Source organism: Geotrypetes seraphini, chromosome 1, assembly GCF_902459505.1.
Source record: "Geotrypetes seraphini chromosome 1, aGeoSer1.1, whole genome shotgun sequence".
Taxonomy (NCBI): domain Eukaryota; kingdom Metazoa; phylum Chordata; class Amphibia; order Gymnophiona; family Dermophiidae; genus Geotrypetes; species Geotrypetes seraphini.
The window spans coordinates 282,726,658-282,744,128 of record NC_047084.1 but is presented as its reverse complement, the minus strand read 5'-3'; the positions used below and the strand labels follow the sequence as shown (position 1 = coordinate 282,744,128).

Here is a 17,471-nt window from a genome sequence, read left to right as displayed (position 1 = left end):
CAACTACCCTCCTATCCAGTATATCTATCCCCCCTCCACACCATCCCTTGTGTCCAACTTCTCTCCCTTTCTGTTCCTTCCCTCCCTAAATCCCATTATCCATCATCTCTCTCCCTCTCCTCTATTTTTAGACCCATTATTTCTTTTCCCCCAAAGTCCGGCATATGCACGTCTCTTTGAACCCCCCCTTCCCTCCCTCTGTGTACTTCTACACCAGGGCCCCCCTCCCCTGAAAGCCTGTCCCCCACCTTAAAGGTCTGCATCCCCCCTTAAAGGCCTGTTCACCCCTTAAAGGCCTGCACCCCCCAAGGCCTGTCCCACCCCTGAAGGACTGCCCCCCTAAGGCCTGCCTGTCCCCCCTGAAGGCCTATGCCACCATCCCTGGCCTGTCCCCCCTCAAAGGCCTGTTCCCCCCTTGAAGGCCTGCACCCCCCAAGGCATGTCCCACCCCCAAAAGACTGCACCCCCCGAAGGTCTGCCCCCCCTCGAAAGACTGCGCCCCCCCCCTGGGAAGGCCTCCTGTTGCTCCTGGCCACCCCGAACCATTTACTTCATTGCTGGAGCCTGCAGCCGAAGATCGCAGTTACAGCGTCTTTGTGCTCTGTGCTGTTTCCTCTGCTGTGGTCCGGCCCTCCTCTGACGTCAGAGGCAGGATCGTAGTGGAGGAAACAACTCAGAGCACAAAGACGCTGTAACCGCGATCTTCGGCTGCAGGCTCCAGCAATAAGGTAAACGGTTTGGGGAGGCCAGGAGCAACAGGAGGCCTTCCCGGGGTGGAGGGGCAGTCTTTCAGGGGGGGCAGTCCTTCGGGGAGGCCAGGAGGGAAGCCGGACTGCAGCACTTCCGACTGACCCTCCCTCCTCGCCCTCTAAAACAGGTGTGGCAGCGGCCAGCCAGCAAGAGCAGCGCTGCTGCTCCTGCTTTAGGAGGTGAGGGGAGAGGGTCTAAATTGGGAAGCCGATTTTTTTTTATTTATTTATTTATTTTTTAAATTTAATTTATTTAAATCGATTCGAATCGATTCACCCAAAGTGAATTGGTGAATCGATTCGAATCGTGAATCAGGCAGCACTAAGGTCTAGGCTGCTGTTCAGTAAGGAAGGGAATGAACATAGAAGCTTCCTGGTGGCATGAGAATTGAAATGAAGCACTGGGTAAGCTGCATGCAGCAGTACTTAATAACCCAAAACACAAGATAGCATTGGGGGTAACTTGCACAAAGTACTAATTGCACCCCTAGAACTTTTGGAGCTATGAGAAATCACTGGGAAGGGGGTGGGTGGAGGGCATCTCAGTTAGAGTAGTTATTGAAGCCTAATGCAGTGCTAGTGCTTTAGTAGCGAGGGACATGTGGAATGATGTGGGGGTATTGTGTTCTACAGAGGAATTTGCATGTGTATTTGCCCAGTGGACTGTGTCACTTAGCAGACATTTTTATATTTATACCATCATTTATTATGTAAGTGTCGTACACTATACACTTCCCCCTCCCGATTTGCAGTTTTAGGACTCGCGATTTCATTTATTCGCGATTTCCTAAAACCAGAATCGCTCCCACCTCCTGTACCTCCCCAGACCTTACCTGGTGGTCTAGTGGTCTTTTGGAGCAGGAGCGATCGTCCTATGCTCCTGCCCTGTGCAGCTCACTCATCCAAAATGGCTGCCGTGAGTTCCTGTCGTAGTCTCAAGAGATTATTGGAACTCACGGCAGCGATTTTGGATGAGTGATCTGCATAGGGCAGGAGCGTAGGAAGATTGTTCCTGCCCCGAAAGACTGCTAGACCACCAGGTAAGGTCCAGGATGCCTGGGGGAAGGCAGGAGGGAGGCGGGGTGGGTCAGAATCAACTCAAAAATTTTTTTGCGAATTTTCAATATTCGCAGGCTGGCTCTGCACCTAACCCCTGCAAATATTGAGGGAGGAGTGTAGAAATTAGCAGTAGTGATGTGCTGTGGGAATCTGTTGTCTTCTCAGAAGGGATGAGAGAAGATGATGGGAGTTTTATGAAATTCTTTGAGTCTTCTCTTTAGCCTCAAGCATGTCAACTGCTTCCCTAATGGTATATATACTGGATCTGCACTATTTCCTATTTGTACAGCATCTTGTAGCTCTTGAAATATACAGCTCCATTATTCTTGTAACTTCTCCTGGAAATGACCAGAATTCTCTCTGTAATTATCCTGGAAATGTCCAGTTGTCTCTTTTGTAATCCGCCCAGAACTGCAAGGTTGAGGCGGAATAGAAATCAGTAATGTAATATAATGTAATTAGTATTTTCTATCCTAGTGTAATTGGATACTACTACTACTATTTATTATTTATAAATAGATGCCATATGCATAAGGTACTGTATAACAAACAGGCAAGAGATTTTTCCGTTCTATGGACTTTTCACAACAAAATTCAAATTGGTGGACTGCCCTGTTCCCAATCAGGTCACTGAACTCGCTATTTCCAGTGTCACACTGCAGACTTCAGAAAATGTCTTGAAGAAAGCCACAGCAATATGGCTGAAACGTCAGTTTCTACCTGACAAAGACGCAGCGAGACCCGGAAACCTGTAACAAGCACAATGCCAACTGTGGAAACCCTGAGAGAACAGGCAAGAGATTGTCCCTGCTTGAAAGAGCTTACAATCTAATTAAGATGGACATAGGGCAAAAGCTTATACAGTACATGTTAGGTGAGGAAGTATAAGGAACTAGAGGTAGGGGAATAAAGAGGGAATGGCAACAGATATGGGTGCTTTGCAATTTGGGAGGGTAGAGCATAAATGCAGTTCTTTTGAAAAATGAGCTTTTAGCCTAAATTTGAACTCCATGAGAGACGGGTTCTGACACACTGAATCAGGCAGGATGGCCCAGGCATAAGATGCAACAATAAAAGAAAAGCGACTGGGACCTAGGGGAATAAGTTTAAGCTTTTTCCTCTGAAATCATGGGAGCTCATGGGGGGTGGGGGAAGAAGATAGACTTAAGTTTGATATAAGCCGGTGTTAATCCATTTGAGATAAAATACTTGGGCAGGCGAATGACTGCCCATCTAAGTTGAAGAAAATACTTTTTGAAGCAGGGCAGTAGTTGGATCTGATAGTGGAGAGTATTGGCACGCTCTGTTTGCACAGCAAGAATGATCAGATTTTTTTCTGCTGCCTAGTATATGGAATTGCGCAAAGATAATCGCTATTCTCTGTTTTTAATAGCCATATTAATACTAAAGATTAGAGTCCTTAGTATTGCCCTTCATTGCTTTGACAACTGCCACATTTATTCCCCTATGAAACTCTTTTAGAGGGACATTATCAGTTTCTAAGTAATCATTTCACAGTTACTGCACGAATGCTAAGCTGAACCCAGGAAAAACTAATTCTGTGGGTGGGACTTGGAGGCCAGGATAAACAGTGGCTTAAAGTAGGCTTTAAGTATGCAATTCCTGCAGCTTTCTAATATTAAGAGCCTGAAAGTTACGATCAAATCTATTGCAACCATAGATGAGTAGGCATCAACAGTTGTCAAAAATCATTATTCAAAAATTTGTGATTTAAATTCTTTTAGTTTAAATGTGGGTGTATCAAAGACATGGATTACTATAAGGGAGTTTATTTGAGACTTGCACAAAGTCCATTTCATGATCATAGATAATGCAAAAAACTGCATCAAAAAGATTTTAGGAAAGGCAGAAGAAAAAGTGCCACTGGGCTCTTAATTACTTTTCTCTATCTGCCAGAACTGTTATAAATTACTACTGGAGCCTATTACTAAATTGCATTAGGCAGTAAAGTATGAATTACTAACTTGTTTTATGTGGAACTGTGTGTTCTGTGGTACTTTGCATTGTGAACATGACTGTAGACTGCACTTATATATAACATTAAAAAAAATATATATTTTTTTTTTGGTGTAAATCAGAATATACTGTTATATGCATAGGCCCAGGAGTGGTATTTGGGCAGAGTTGCAGTGTGCACATGTTAACTTATAAAGGGCCGGATTCTGTAATTGGTGCCTAAAGAGATAGGTGCCCCTTGTATTTCAGTCGTACTTAGGCATCCATTACAGAATCATTCTTAGTGGTGCCCAACTTAAAAACGTAGGTGTCTGGGCCCTTGGATCCAAGATGGCCGCTGCATCTCTGCTGCAGTGAGGACACCGTCGAGACTTACTTACAATAATGCCGAAGAGACGGGGCAGGAACGTCGGAGGAGCCTCCCAGCGACCCTTAGCCCCTGCGGTTACCATTGACGATTTTCTTCGGCATCTACAGCGGGAGCAGGAAGAGTCGGGAGCCAGCTCGCTAGGGACACCGCCAGAGAGTAGCGCGGTGGTGAGATCCTCTGGGCTTGATGTCACCCTTAGCCCCGATGTCAGGACGCCACCCCTTCAACCGATGCCGCAAGCAGCTAGCTCTCCATGGGACCAGAATGCACCCGAGGAGGTAGCTTCTTTGTTTCCAGAGGCTATCATGGAAGGCTCGCCGAACAGAACAATGCAGAGTGACATGCTCTCTCTGCTAGGACCTGCGACCGGGACAACAGAGGTTGGGGGAATACAAGACTTCACTGAGGTAAAACTAACTTCAGAACAGTCATATACTACACCATTACAATTTTTTTCTCCTACTAAACCCCCCAAAGTTACACTTGAAGCATTATGGGACTTGGTAGTGAATTTGGGGAATTCCTTAAATCCTCAAATAAAAAGTTTGGACAAAGAATTAAAAGAACAGAAAGAAGAAATAAAAGTGATAAAACAAGATATATCTCAATTAAAAACAGAGACACAAAATACAAGTAAGGAGCTAATATCATTAAAACAAAATCAAGATTTGTTGGTTAAAGATAATATAATACTCAGGAGGAAGCTGGAAGCTCAGGAGAATAATGGACGAGCTAACAATTTGAGATTTATAAATTTTCCTAAGATCTTGTCAACTTCTCCTAGAGAAATGGTGAAAAGGTATTTTATGGAAATATTGGAAATTCCTGAAAGCTCTTTACCTCCTCTTACAAGAGTGTATTATCTTCCTGCCAAGCCCCAATCCAAAGAAGAAGAAAAAATCGAGGAATCCCGGGATAGACCATTGAACATTTCCGCAATTTTGGAACAATCGGATAGAGAATTGGCTGTTTCAGCCACTCTCTTGCTGTCTGTGGCCTTGGCTCTAGACAAGGATTGGATATTAAAACTTTTCTTTAAAAATAGGTCCAAGGACTTCCTGGGATATCATATTCAGATTTTTCCTGATGTCTCTAGAGAGACTCAAAAGAGAAGAAAAGAATTTCTACTTCTGAAACCTGGAGTGATTCAAATAGGGGGTATTTTCTTTTTGAGATATCCATGTAAATGTGTAGTCAGATATTCATCCCTGAAGTATATTTTTACAGAGCCATCTCATCTGATTAGTTTTCTCTAAGCGAAACGTCTTGAGAAAGGAATAACAGCGCCCAAGGAAGGTTAGCTCCCCGTACTGTTTTCCTGTTAACCCATTTGATTTATATTTGCTCTACTCTTTAAATCTTGGATCCATATGGAGGACTAGTGTGTGATCAATTAGATCATTTATTACTTACTTTATTTATGTATCTTTATTTTCAAATTGAATTATGTATTATGGTATATCTCAATTTTGGAAACTTAGTTTATTATGTTATTGATCTCACTTTACTGTACAAGATGTATATGCTTGGTAATATTATAAAATTTTATAAATAAATAATAATAAAAAAAAACAAAACGTAGGTGTCTAATATGATTTTCATGCAAATGCAACCGATCAATCAATCAGTGAGTGATTTGACACATGCTCAGAGCCCTAACAGCAGTGCCTTTGCTGCTGGGGCTTCTTTTTTTTATGGCACAGATGTTTTTTCGTGTGTGTTACACACTCATAATCTGCCCCATTTTTTAAAAAAAGAGAGCCCCTCCCATGCAAGGCACCCCTGCACCATAGTCCTCATCCCCCCGATCCCTCCAAAAATGGCAGGAGGAATACCCACTCCCTCTCCCCACACATAACATCCCTGAGCCAACGCCTCCCTCCAAACACTCAAAAATGGCAGTCGGGATGCCCACTTCCTCCTGCCACTAGACACCTTCCCAACCTCTTAACTTCCCCTAGAAACAGAGTATGACGGCAGAAAAAGGCAGTCGACCCAACAAGTCTGCCCACTTGAATTACCCACCCCCCTAAGCACTTCCTCAAAGTGAACCCACATGTTTATCCCATTTATTCTTAAAATCGAGCACGTTGTTGGCCTCTACTACCTGGAGTGGAAGATCATTCCAACGATCAACCACCCTTTCGGTGAAGAAATACTTTCAAATGTCACCATGAAATCTCCCACCCCTGATTTTTAGCAGATGCCCTCTTGTCGCCGTAGATCCTGTAAGGAAAAAGATGTCTTCCACCTCCATATGGCCTTTTTAAAAAGTTGGAAGCAGGAAAGTCCGCTCTGAGGCTCCTGCTTCAGGCCCACCAGTCATAAATAGGCCATCCCCTCCCCGGTGCATCATATGATGCATGGGGAGGGGCCAAAGGCCCTGGTTGGCATCTGAACCAATCAGGCCTTGGCACCTCCACCTGTATCCAGGATACTGAGGGTGGAGCCTAAAGTCCTGATTTGTCAAGCCAATTGGTCAAGCTCCTCTCTGTTTCCTGGATACAGAGGGAGGTGCCTAAGCACTGATTGACTCGGATGCCTAAGGGGGGGGTCTTAGGCGACTGACCCAATCAGGGGTTTTGGCCCTTCCCCGTGCATCACATGATGCACCGGGGAGAGGAATGCCCTTCATTTATGACTGTCGGGCCCGAAGCTGGAGCCTCAGAGCAGGCTTCCTGCTTCCAACTTTTTAAAAAAGGTTTGGGGAGAGGGTGGAGGGGGAAGTCCGGTGGCAGGAAGGAGTAGCCATGCCTTTTGCCATTCTTTTTGGCTTTGGGGGGAGCATGGTGCAGGGGTGTTCTGGAGGGACAGTGGCTCAGGGGTGCCTGGCATAGTTGGGAGGGTCATGGTGTAGGAGTGTTCTGTATGGCAGGAGGGAGTGGTCATCCCTTCTGCCAATTCTCTCTCGTGCCACGTTTGTCAAAGATCAGTGGTAGGGGACTTTTTTTTTTTTTTTTAAATGGGACAAATACTTTGTATAAAAAAAATAAAAAACAAACCAGGTAGACCTTTTGGTAACACAGTTACTGATAGGTCTAGACCTGTCGTTTTTTTACGATTGCTAAAATCCCACTTTTTTGTTTTTGGAATAGCCAAGCAATGTTAATGCCTCAATCGCTTGGCTACTTTGCATGGGGTTTTAGCTCATTTGCATCGCCGTATCAAAAAATGGGTGATCGAGGGGGGAAAATAGGTTTAGCGACGATCACTGATTTTAGTTCATCTAGTCCTAATTCTTTTTGATTCCTCTGTTTTTGGTTCTGCCTCAAAAATAAAAATTGTGATCACGCTGCTTAATTGGTGATCCATGTTTAGATGTGTAAAAATGGGACGTCTACATAAGAAAAAAAACCCCCAGTAAACCACAAACTTAGCACTTCCAACATATATGTTTAAAAAGTGGCTTCTTTACTGCACATTCGGGCAAATACACATGTACTCCTGCATATCTTTATACGTATTTTATAAAATGTTCCATGTCCAATAGAGCTTTTGTAAAATACTGCCAAAATCTAACACCTAATCTAAGTGACATTTGCTTGTCATTCCCCTAAAGGAGACCCAAATCTCTAGAAGTAAAGTAAGTCCTTTGTAGCATTGTACAATGGCATTGCCTTCATCTGACAGAATCTAAGCCGGAATCGTTGTACAAAATACTCCTCTAAGGCTTTACATGCTTATTTCTCTTTGTAGTATAATTTTATTAAAAATAACAATAATGCATTTGTGATTGTCAGTGGATGCAGAAAGCAGGTTGGGGAGTAGAGCTAAGTGATGCACAGAACTTCTTTTTACCTGACAGGCTGCTCTGTGACATATAGGAATTTTTGCAGCAGTCTAGGGGGTTTTCAAAGTCTCCTGAGAACAGCACAAAAGGTCCTGCACCACATAGCTAAAACTTGGAGAGAGAGAAAAAGCTCCTGTAATCCATTGGGATTGTGAGATATGGTGTGGTTAGTGCTACTGTTTTGAATGTTAGCTTTTTTGATTTTATCTTATATACTTTACTGAATGTTTGGATATCTATCTTATCTGATGATTGGCGTTCCTTTCTTATTCCTTTTAGTCTGTAAACCACTCTGACTTGTCTCAAAACAGTATAGTAAATCCCTAAACAAACATAAATGCAGTAATAAGTCAAGATAAGAATCAAGTAAAAAACCTGGCCTAATGAAACATTGGTAGATTGCTGGGTGACTGACTGTCTACATAGGAGTAGGGGCAGGGATTGGGGAATGACTACCTCCCTCTTCCTGGCTAATGAGAGCTAGCAGGTGGAAAGTAGCTAGCTGGATGGAGAAGTTGCATATGGAGATGAGGTGCTACAAGTATGCATCTAGTGCATCCCCAACCCTATAAGTCATGTCTGTATTTCTAAGTTAGATTGTAAGCTCTTTGGAGCAGGGACCATCTATAAATGTCAAAATGTACAGTGCTGCGTAGGCCTTTCAGTGCTATATAAGTGATTAGTAGTAGTGGTACACACAGATTCGAAGGGGATATGTTTGAGTGTACTGTAGAATTTTGTTTGTTTTGCAATAGAAAGGCACATATAAGTCAAAATTTCTCCAATGACATTTACGCTTATTCCAAAGTATGTATAACTGTCAGCTAATTTTGATCCTAGGTTTTGGAGGAGTAATTAAGGGGGAAATTAACATAAGCAACAGCTGATCCCATGTCAACTTGAAATGAAATTCAGAACTGAGGAAGATGTGGGGGAGTTACCGGTGGCAAAATGGTATTCAATTCTGATGAACCAGAGAAACTCAAACAAATCTCTAACACTGAAAGATGTAATGGGTCAATTTTGACAAACTGAACAGTAGCAAATTGCCTGGACCTGATGGTATATGTCCCAGAGCGCTGATAGAATTGATGAATGAATGTGCAGAACTATTAGTAATTAGTAATTTTTTCTTTAAAATCCAGTATAGTACCAGAAGACTGGAGGGTGGCCAATTTGACACTGATTTTTAAAAAGGGTTCCAGAGGTGATCAGGGAAAAATTATAGACTGGTGAGTCTGATGTTGATACCGGGCAAAATGGTAGAGACTATTATAATGAACAAAGCGACATGTTCTAATCATGGATTAATTAGGGAAAACCAACATTGATTTAGGCAAGGGAAATTTTGCCTCACCAATCTACTGCATTTCTTTTAAGGGGTGAATGAACATATGGATAAAGATGAGCCGATTGATATTGTGTACTTGGATTTTCAAAAGGCATTTGACAAAGTACTTCATGAAAGACTTCTGAAGAAATTAGAAAGTCATTGGATAGGAGGTAATGTCCTTTTATGGATTAAGAATTGGTTGAAAGATGGGAAAATAGAAAGTAGGTTTAAATGGTCAATATTCTCAATGGAGAAGGATAAATAGTGGGGTTTCCCAGAGATCTGTTCTGGAATTTCTGCTTTTTAACATATTTATCATTAATCTAGAGATGGGAATAACTAGTGAGATAATTAAATTTGCTTATGTCACAACGTTGTTCAAAGTTGTGAAATTGCAAGAGGATTGTGAAAAATTACAAGAGGACCTTGGGAAACTGGGCATCAATATGGCAGATGATATTTAATGTGAGCAAGTGTAAAGTGATGCTTGTGGGAAAGAGGAACCCAAGCTATAGCTACGTGATGCAGGGTTTCACATTAGGAATCACTGCCCAGGAAAAGATCAAGGTGTCTTCGTTGAAGATGCGCTGAAGCCTTCAATTCATTGTGTAGTGGTGGCTAAGAAAGTAAATAGAATGTTAGGAATTATCAGGAAAGGAATGGAAAACAAAGATGAAAATGTTATAATGCCTTTGTATTACTATTCTATGGTATGACTGCACCTTGAATACTATGTGTAGTTCTGGTCACCATATCTTAAAGATATAGCGGAATTAGAAAAGGTACATAGAAGGGTGATAAAATTGACAAAAGGAATGGGACAACTTCCCTATGAGAAAAGGCTAAAGCAGCTAAGGCTCTTCAGCTTGGAGAAGAGAGAGCTTAGGGATGATATGATAAGATGTCTATATAATATTGAATGGAGTGGAAAGGTACATGTGAATCACTTGTTTATTCTTTCCAAAAACACTAGGACCAGGGGGCATGCTATGAAGCTACTAAGTAGTAGTTTTAAAACAAACCAGAGAAAATATTTCTTCACACAACATGTAATAACTCTGGAATTCATTGCCGGAGAATGTGGTGAAATCAGCTTAGCAGGGTTTTAAAAAGGTTTGGATAATTTCCTAAAAGAGAAGTCTGTAGGCCATTATTAAGATGGCTTGGGGAAATCCACTGCTTATTTTTGGATAAGCAGCATAAAATCTGTTTTACTACTTGGAATTTTGCTAGGTACTTGGGACCTGGGTTGGTCACTGTTGGAAACAGGATACTGGGCTTTATGGACCTTTTGGTTGTCCCAGTATGACTATTCTTATGAATATTGTTCCAAAAAGAATCCATACTAGAGCAAAGTCACATCTAACAAGAATCTTCAGAATACCAATAGGATATCATAACCCATCTTGGTAGCAATCGTCATCGATCCTATGTTTTTTCTTTTGCTTATATATTTAAGTAAAAGAATGGGATTGATGATGATTGCTACCAAGATGGATTATGCTATTAAATTCGCATTCTGAAGATCCTTGTTAGATGTGATGTTGCTCTAGTGTAGGTTCTGTTTGGAACAGTATAGATATTACCATAGAATATTAAGCTATCATCAGTTGTGAGGGGTATTCTTATGAATGCCATCCATCTAAATATGCTATGTTTACTTTTAAATAACACACTGTTATCTATACAGTATCACACTCAGGTTTCATATAACATTTCACATAACATTTCATATAATATTTCACTTTTTTACTTTTTTTGCACATTGGTTTTTTTTTTAATATAAAATTCTCCATGCAAATTCAAATCCTCAAAACTTTTTATATAAATACTAAAACTTTTCCTTTTTAAACTTGAACTTATCTTTGTTATGCTGTTTGTATTGGTAGGGGACCTGTCAGTTCTCAGATGTGTTTCGCCTGAAGGCTGTATGAAGAAGAGTCCCTCCCTTGTATAATATCCTGCACCATCCAGATCTGATAGCTTCTTTAGAAGAAGCTATCAGATCGGGGACTGTAATTCTTCATCAGATTCTCAACCAACTCCACATAGTTTTTGGCTTTGTGATTGCCCAGAAAACCCTGAACCAGTGTGACAAAGCTGTTCCAAGCCGCTTTTTCTAGTTAGATTCTTGGGGAAATTCCTTCACTCCAGGATCATCTTTATCTGTGGTCCGACGAAGGCACCAATTTTGACCTTTGCCTCAGAAAGATTAGGGAAAATGTCTTAAAGGTACTTGAATTCTGCTGACTCCTTATCTAGACCTCTGACATATTGTTTCATTAGGCCCAGTTTGATATGTAGTGTTGACATTGGCACCTTCCAGGGGGTCCACCAGTGGTTCCCATTTGACATTGTTTCTCCCACTGTGGCCACTCCTGCTGTCCCGAAGCCAGAGATAGTAGGAAACTTGGTAAAACTGCCTTGGAGACCCATTATGAATTCCACCATTTTGAAGTCTCCAATGACCTCCCAGCCATACTCATGCTTCAAGGCACCTAGAAAGGTCTTGATGCTGTTGTAATCCTCTTTGAGGTGCACTTAATGAGCCAGTGGAAGAGATGGGTACTTGTTCCCATTATGGAGCAATACAACTTTGATGATCCTGGATGAGTTGTCAATGAAGAGATGCCGCTCTTTCAGGTTATAGGCGATTCCAGTTGCCTCAAAGACTGGTCATATTATGGCAGAAGAAGACCCATCTTGATTGGTGAAGAAGGTGGAAAAAGCTTGGTGGCGCTTCTTCTCAATTGATATTGTATACTGAATCTATAATGTCTCCCTCATTATCTAACTTGCTGCTTTCTTCTGAAGACAGCTGCTCTCTCTCTCTCTGGGGGAGTGGGTATGGAGAGCTCAGGGCAATATGGGTGATGGATGAAGGAATGTCTGGACATGTGATTACAGATGCATACTTGCCAGTTAGATGTTTGGAAGGGTCCATCATGTAGAAGTAGCAGTTGCTTGATTGGTTGGTGGGTTCCTGCCAAATTCTTGGGATAACAAACTTCATGCTCTCCCTTCCCCTCTTGTACCATCCTGTAGAAGAACAAAATGAAATTGTGGTAATGAAAATAATAAATTTATTTCACCTATGATTTAATGTGTATGAGATTCTTGCAACATATTTCACATATGATATATTTTCAAATAACAATGAAATGTTAAAAATGTAAATATTTTATAAAATTAAACATTCTAAGAATTTTGTAGCAGAAAATTCCGCCATTCTAGTGAGAAACAAAATTCTTACCTTCCAGAGCTTTTTGGCAGTGCTCACATGTGAAGTGAGGTGCCCAAGGTTTGTCTTGATCCCTAACAAGAATGCTGAAATATGCTTTGTAGACATTGCACATCTTAGAGATGCTTCTGTGGAGTATTTTTTCCCTCTTGTCTTGATAAATTGGCTACATACATAGCAAAATGCAACTGCCAGATGTTTGCGCCATAGTAAAAGGGCCCCTAAGTTTACTCAGCTTGGAATCAATCTGGAATGTTCTGCAAAAAAGATAAATTTCAAAATATCAATGTACTGGTCAGAAAAGCAAAGTTTGAGGGGAATGATAGCCATTTTCTATACTTTTGTGGCATAGGCAATTAAGAGAGGACACATTACCCAGGAGCAAAAAAAAATTAAAATTTTGTTATATAGTGCTACTATCTGTGAAGGATAAAATTCTAACATGCGCCATGTTTCACTATTTACTGAATTAGGGTGTGGTCCTCTATAACCAAAACACATTAATGACCTGTTTAAATTAAAACATTTTTCTTTGCATAAACCATGCATATCTTACATGCCTTTATACCTGCCAAAGTCTAAACACTTACTCATCCTTGACATCTTAAAGCCCAGTGTAAAAAAATAAAGGCATTTGAGTTCTGTAGTCCATTAATGTGTTTTGGTTGTAGAGGACCACACACCCTGAAGCAGCAAATAGCAAAATGTGATGCATGTTTGTTCCTTCACGTTGACAGATAAGTTACTTTGGGAAAAAATATTAAGTATAGCATTTGAAAGATGCAAAAAGGCCTATGAAGAGGTAGGTAAGTCATGGACCTAAGGTGTTACCCAGTGAAGAGTTGCCCCTGAGGTCATTACAAAACATTGATTACTGTGCTGTTATTGAAAGGTTAACATACCCCCCTTTTTACTAAACCACGATAGTGGTTTTTAGTGCAGGGAGCTGTGCTGAATGCTTCGCACTGCTCCCAACACTCAGAGTTCCTATGGGTGTCGGGAGCAGTTTGGAGCATTCGGGTGGCTCCCTGCGCTAATAACCGCTAGTATTGGGTTTGATTTTGGTTCTTCTAATAGTTAGTTGTACCCTTGCACATAATTGACTGGACCTTTTAAACTGATCCACCTAAATATGGACATAACATAAATCTCTTAGCATATATCCCAAAGGTCTAATCAAACAAAACAGAGGACAGAACAGATCCCAGATCCCCATTCAACATATCTGACCAAAGGTTCAGTAACTCCCACCATTACCAGCTAAACCCATTCAGTCAAATTAGATCAAAAGCAGAACAGTATCCCTGCTGCCAGCATGTGGCCCTGTAGTGCTGAGCCACTGAAAAAGTTCAGATTCTCAGAAAGTCACCCATAAGATATGTGGCAGAGCTAGCCATACTGTATTTTATCTAAGTAAAGCCTAATTATCCAGTTAGTGTTGAAGCTTATGATTTTGTGGTGCCCTTTTTGGTAAAGTTGTTAATTCTTCTGTCTGCAAAACTATTTAAAGCTATTTTTTTCTCCAACCACACAGCATAACCCACCACTTAGAAAAAGCAGGAATTACAGAGGGTAGATCAACCTCCTTGCATCCTTTTAGTAAATATCCCTGATTTAAAAGTTAGTTTTGCACTTTTTTGCTATTTCAAGGAGGATTTTGTTTCATAGTTGCCCCAAATTATGTATTTCCTGGAATTCTGTGGATGTGTTTAAAATGATCCTGAACTATACATTTTCATAGGCTGGGAAAACTGCTGTATTTAAGGGCAGAATCCTAGATTGTTCACAAACTGTATCATTTTTCTTTTCTTCCTCTAGGTTCCATAAAAAGAGAGCTTGGACGGCATGCAAAGTTGTGAAACATCTTCAGACAGCACTGATGATCCTCTTAGTAGTGGTCTACGGAGAAAACGACAGCCTCGAATAGTAGTTATTGGTGCTGGGCTTGCGGGCCTATCAGCTACAAAATCCCTCCTGGAGAAAGGTTTTACGGATGTAACAATCCTTGAGGCATCTGACAGAATTGGAGGCAGAGTACAGAGTGTGAAACTTGGTAAAGATTGCTTTTAATTCACAGAACTTTTGTTTGTGGTTATGTCAGCGGTTTGAAGGATCTCTCATACTGGTGATTTCTAAATGGGTTTTCTGGTTTTTGCTCTAGAAGAGCTCAAATGTTGTTTTTATATCAGTCTGTGCAAATTGATAATTGAAATCTATGGAAGCAAATGAAGTTGTAGGAGAAGAGGTCAATTGTTATAAGCCAAAATATGATGATTGATAAACTTTAAGTGTGCATGAATAAACATTAGCAGATCTCTAAGCTATCATATCACAGGGCAGTCAGAGACACATACCTGGAAACTGCTATAGCTCAATAAGTAAAAGCCCTGTACTCCTCTTCCAGAGGTCATAAGTACAAATCCCAACCAGCTCCCCAGCACATATTTTAATTGTGGTATTCTACCTTGTAGGTGCACCTTGATGATCTCGCAATGAGATCACCATTGTGCAGCTGCAAACCTCCATTTGCAATAAAGTAGAAGCCATGCTAAGGTCTGTATCTGGTTTTTTTTTTGTTTTGTTTTTAAGCTTTTGCAAATGAAGTTATGTATGCAATCTATATATTTTTGTCATGTGCTTTATTTGCTGAATCCACCTGTTTCAAGAATGACTTCATTGGAGCAATCTTTAGTGAGGAAAAAAAGGGGTAGCTTTTTAGCAAGAAACATAAAGCTGTTTTTTCACGTGCTGTGCTTCAATTAATGGATCTTTCCCTCTAATTTGCAAATAGCATTGCTGTTTGCCCAGAAAAATAGAAGGTTTTGCATCTTTGTATTGATGTGCCCTGTTTATGTGGTGGCTTATTAAATGTATTTTGAGCTTAATAAAGCAAAAATAAAAACCCAGAGAGCTATTTAGCAGATCGCATTAAGGCCATCCAAACTGTGCCTAAGTTCCGGAAGAACATCCAAAGAGTGCCTAAGTTCTGTCCATAGAACTCGGATCTATTTGAAGCCCAAACTAAGCTCAAAAGTAGACCTGTTTTTTCATTTGCCTTCAATATAGGCATGATATGGACGCCCTAGGTCGCTCAATGTTATGTAAATGAATCAAAGGATGCCCAAATTGAGTCATTGCCCAAACCATGCCCATTCCATGCCCACGCCTATTGAGTTAGGCGAAAGTTTTAAACATGAGCATCCATGAAATTATGGCTGCGTCTACAAAGTGCCGCAGTGGTTGGAGCTACAGCCTCAGCATCCTGGGGTCGTGGGTTCAAACCCCGCACTGCTCCTTGTGATCCTGGGCAAGTCGCTCAGTCCTCCATAGCTCAGTCCTCCATAGATAGATTGTGAGCCCACCGGGACAGATAGGGAAAAATACTTGAATACCTGATTGTAAAACCACTTAGATAACCTTGGTAGGCGGTATATAAAAACCTAAAACTTGAAACTTGTCTACGTCCTTGGGATGCCTAAGTACCAATTGACCCTTGTTAAGACCCTTAATTGGGTCATTAACTACTTAGATTGGATGCCTAAAGCACACCTAACTTTAGGCATAACTTAAGCGCCTTTTATAGAATCAGGGCCATAGTGTATTTCTGACATTCTACATCTGGTATGAAAACTGTTCTGTACTACAAATAGTATGAGAACTTAGATTTATGTTTACTAAAGAAAGCTTTTAATAGGGAAGTACTAGTTTGTTTTTTGTAAACTTGCCATTGTTTACTGTTGTACCACAACTCTAGGTTCTGGTCAACAATCAGCTGAAGTAGATTTTTACCTTAAATTCTGCTGTCATTCATAGACAAATCTGAAACTGAGTGCTGACGAAAATATCTGGAACCATGAAAATTAGACCGACAAGAACCTTTGGTTCCAGGTATTTTCGTCAGTACTCAGGAGGAGCTTCATCTCAGAGATCCTATCAGGAATCGAGGTAGAGATTTACAGGACCGAGATGAAACCAGTCTATTTGACCTGATGGCCAGTATTATGGACCATCACCTTAAAGCCTTGGTGGAAAGCAAACCCAGATGACTTAGTGTACAGGAGGCCAAGTGATGCAGAGGTCCTTTTATGAGTCACGGCAGAGGTTCCAAGGTTCATCGAAAGGAGACAGAAAGCCTCTGGCTCTCGTCCCTCTCCAACCTCCAAGAAAGCACAGTGACGCCAGGACAGGGGCCAAGCCCCCCTCCCCCCCCGAGATAGGAAGCAAGTTGTCAGCCTTTTGGTCAGTCGACATAGATAGACGCAGACCGTTGAATCTTAGAAGGTTACAAAATTGAGTTTTGAGACCCCTTTCCAGATCTTTCTGTAGATTCTGTGGCTGACCAGAGAGAGCCCTCAGTCTGGGCAATTGTACAAAGTCTACTTGATTTTTGTACCATAGAACCAGTACCGTAAGAAGAACTGGGCTTGGGCAGATAATGCATATACTTCATTGTACCAAAGAAAGGCTCAGACTGGAAGCCAATTATGGACCTCAATTTGGTCAGTACTGCGCTGAAAGTGCATCATTTCCATTTGGTCAGTGCTGCGCTGAAAGTGCATCATTTCCATTTGGTCAGTCATAGCAGCAGTGACACTGGTGGAGTATCTTTTCTCTCTAGATTTGATCAAAGTCTACCTTCACATTCCCATTTTCCTGTCCCACAGAAGGTACGTGCAGTTTCATGTGGTGGTGGAGCAGCATTTCCAGTTCTTGGCACTCCTCTTTGGCCTCATGATGGCTTCTCACATTTTTGCCAAGGTGATGATGGTGGTGGCATTGCAGCTCCTTAAGACAGGAATCCAGGCACACCCATATTTGGACGATTAACTAATCAGAGCACCATCCAAGGAGGAATGCGAACTGGCAGTTTCAAGAGTGGTCCATCTCCTTCAGGACTTGATGTGGATCATCAACTTGAAACTTGAGTTTTGTTTGACATGGCCTTGGGCCAA

At 41.4% G+C, this 17,471-nt stretch overlaps 1 protein-coding gene across 5 annotated transcripts in view; it reads left to right on the top strand.

Annotated features, from left to right (window-relative positions):
* SMOX (spermine oxidase) overlaps positions 1-17,471 on the top strand; it is a 131,021-nt gene that overhangs the window by 56,642 nt on the left and 56,908 nt on the right. For all 5 annotated transcript variants that reach the window (XM_033952784.1, XM_033952775.1, XM_033952796.1 and 2 more), the window contains one exon: positions 14,338-14,572. In XM_033952784.1, the coding sequence (XP_033808675.1) occupies positions 14,365-14,572 (208 nt within the window). In that variant the 5' untranslated portion in view covers positions 14,338-14,364. The remainder of the gene's footprint in view (positions 1-14,337; positions 14,573-17,471) is intronic.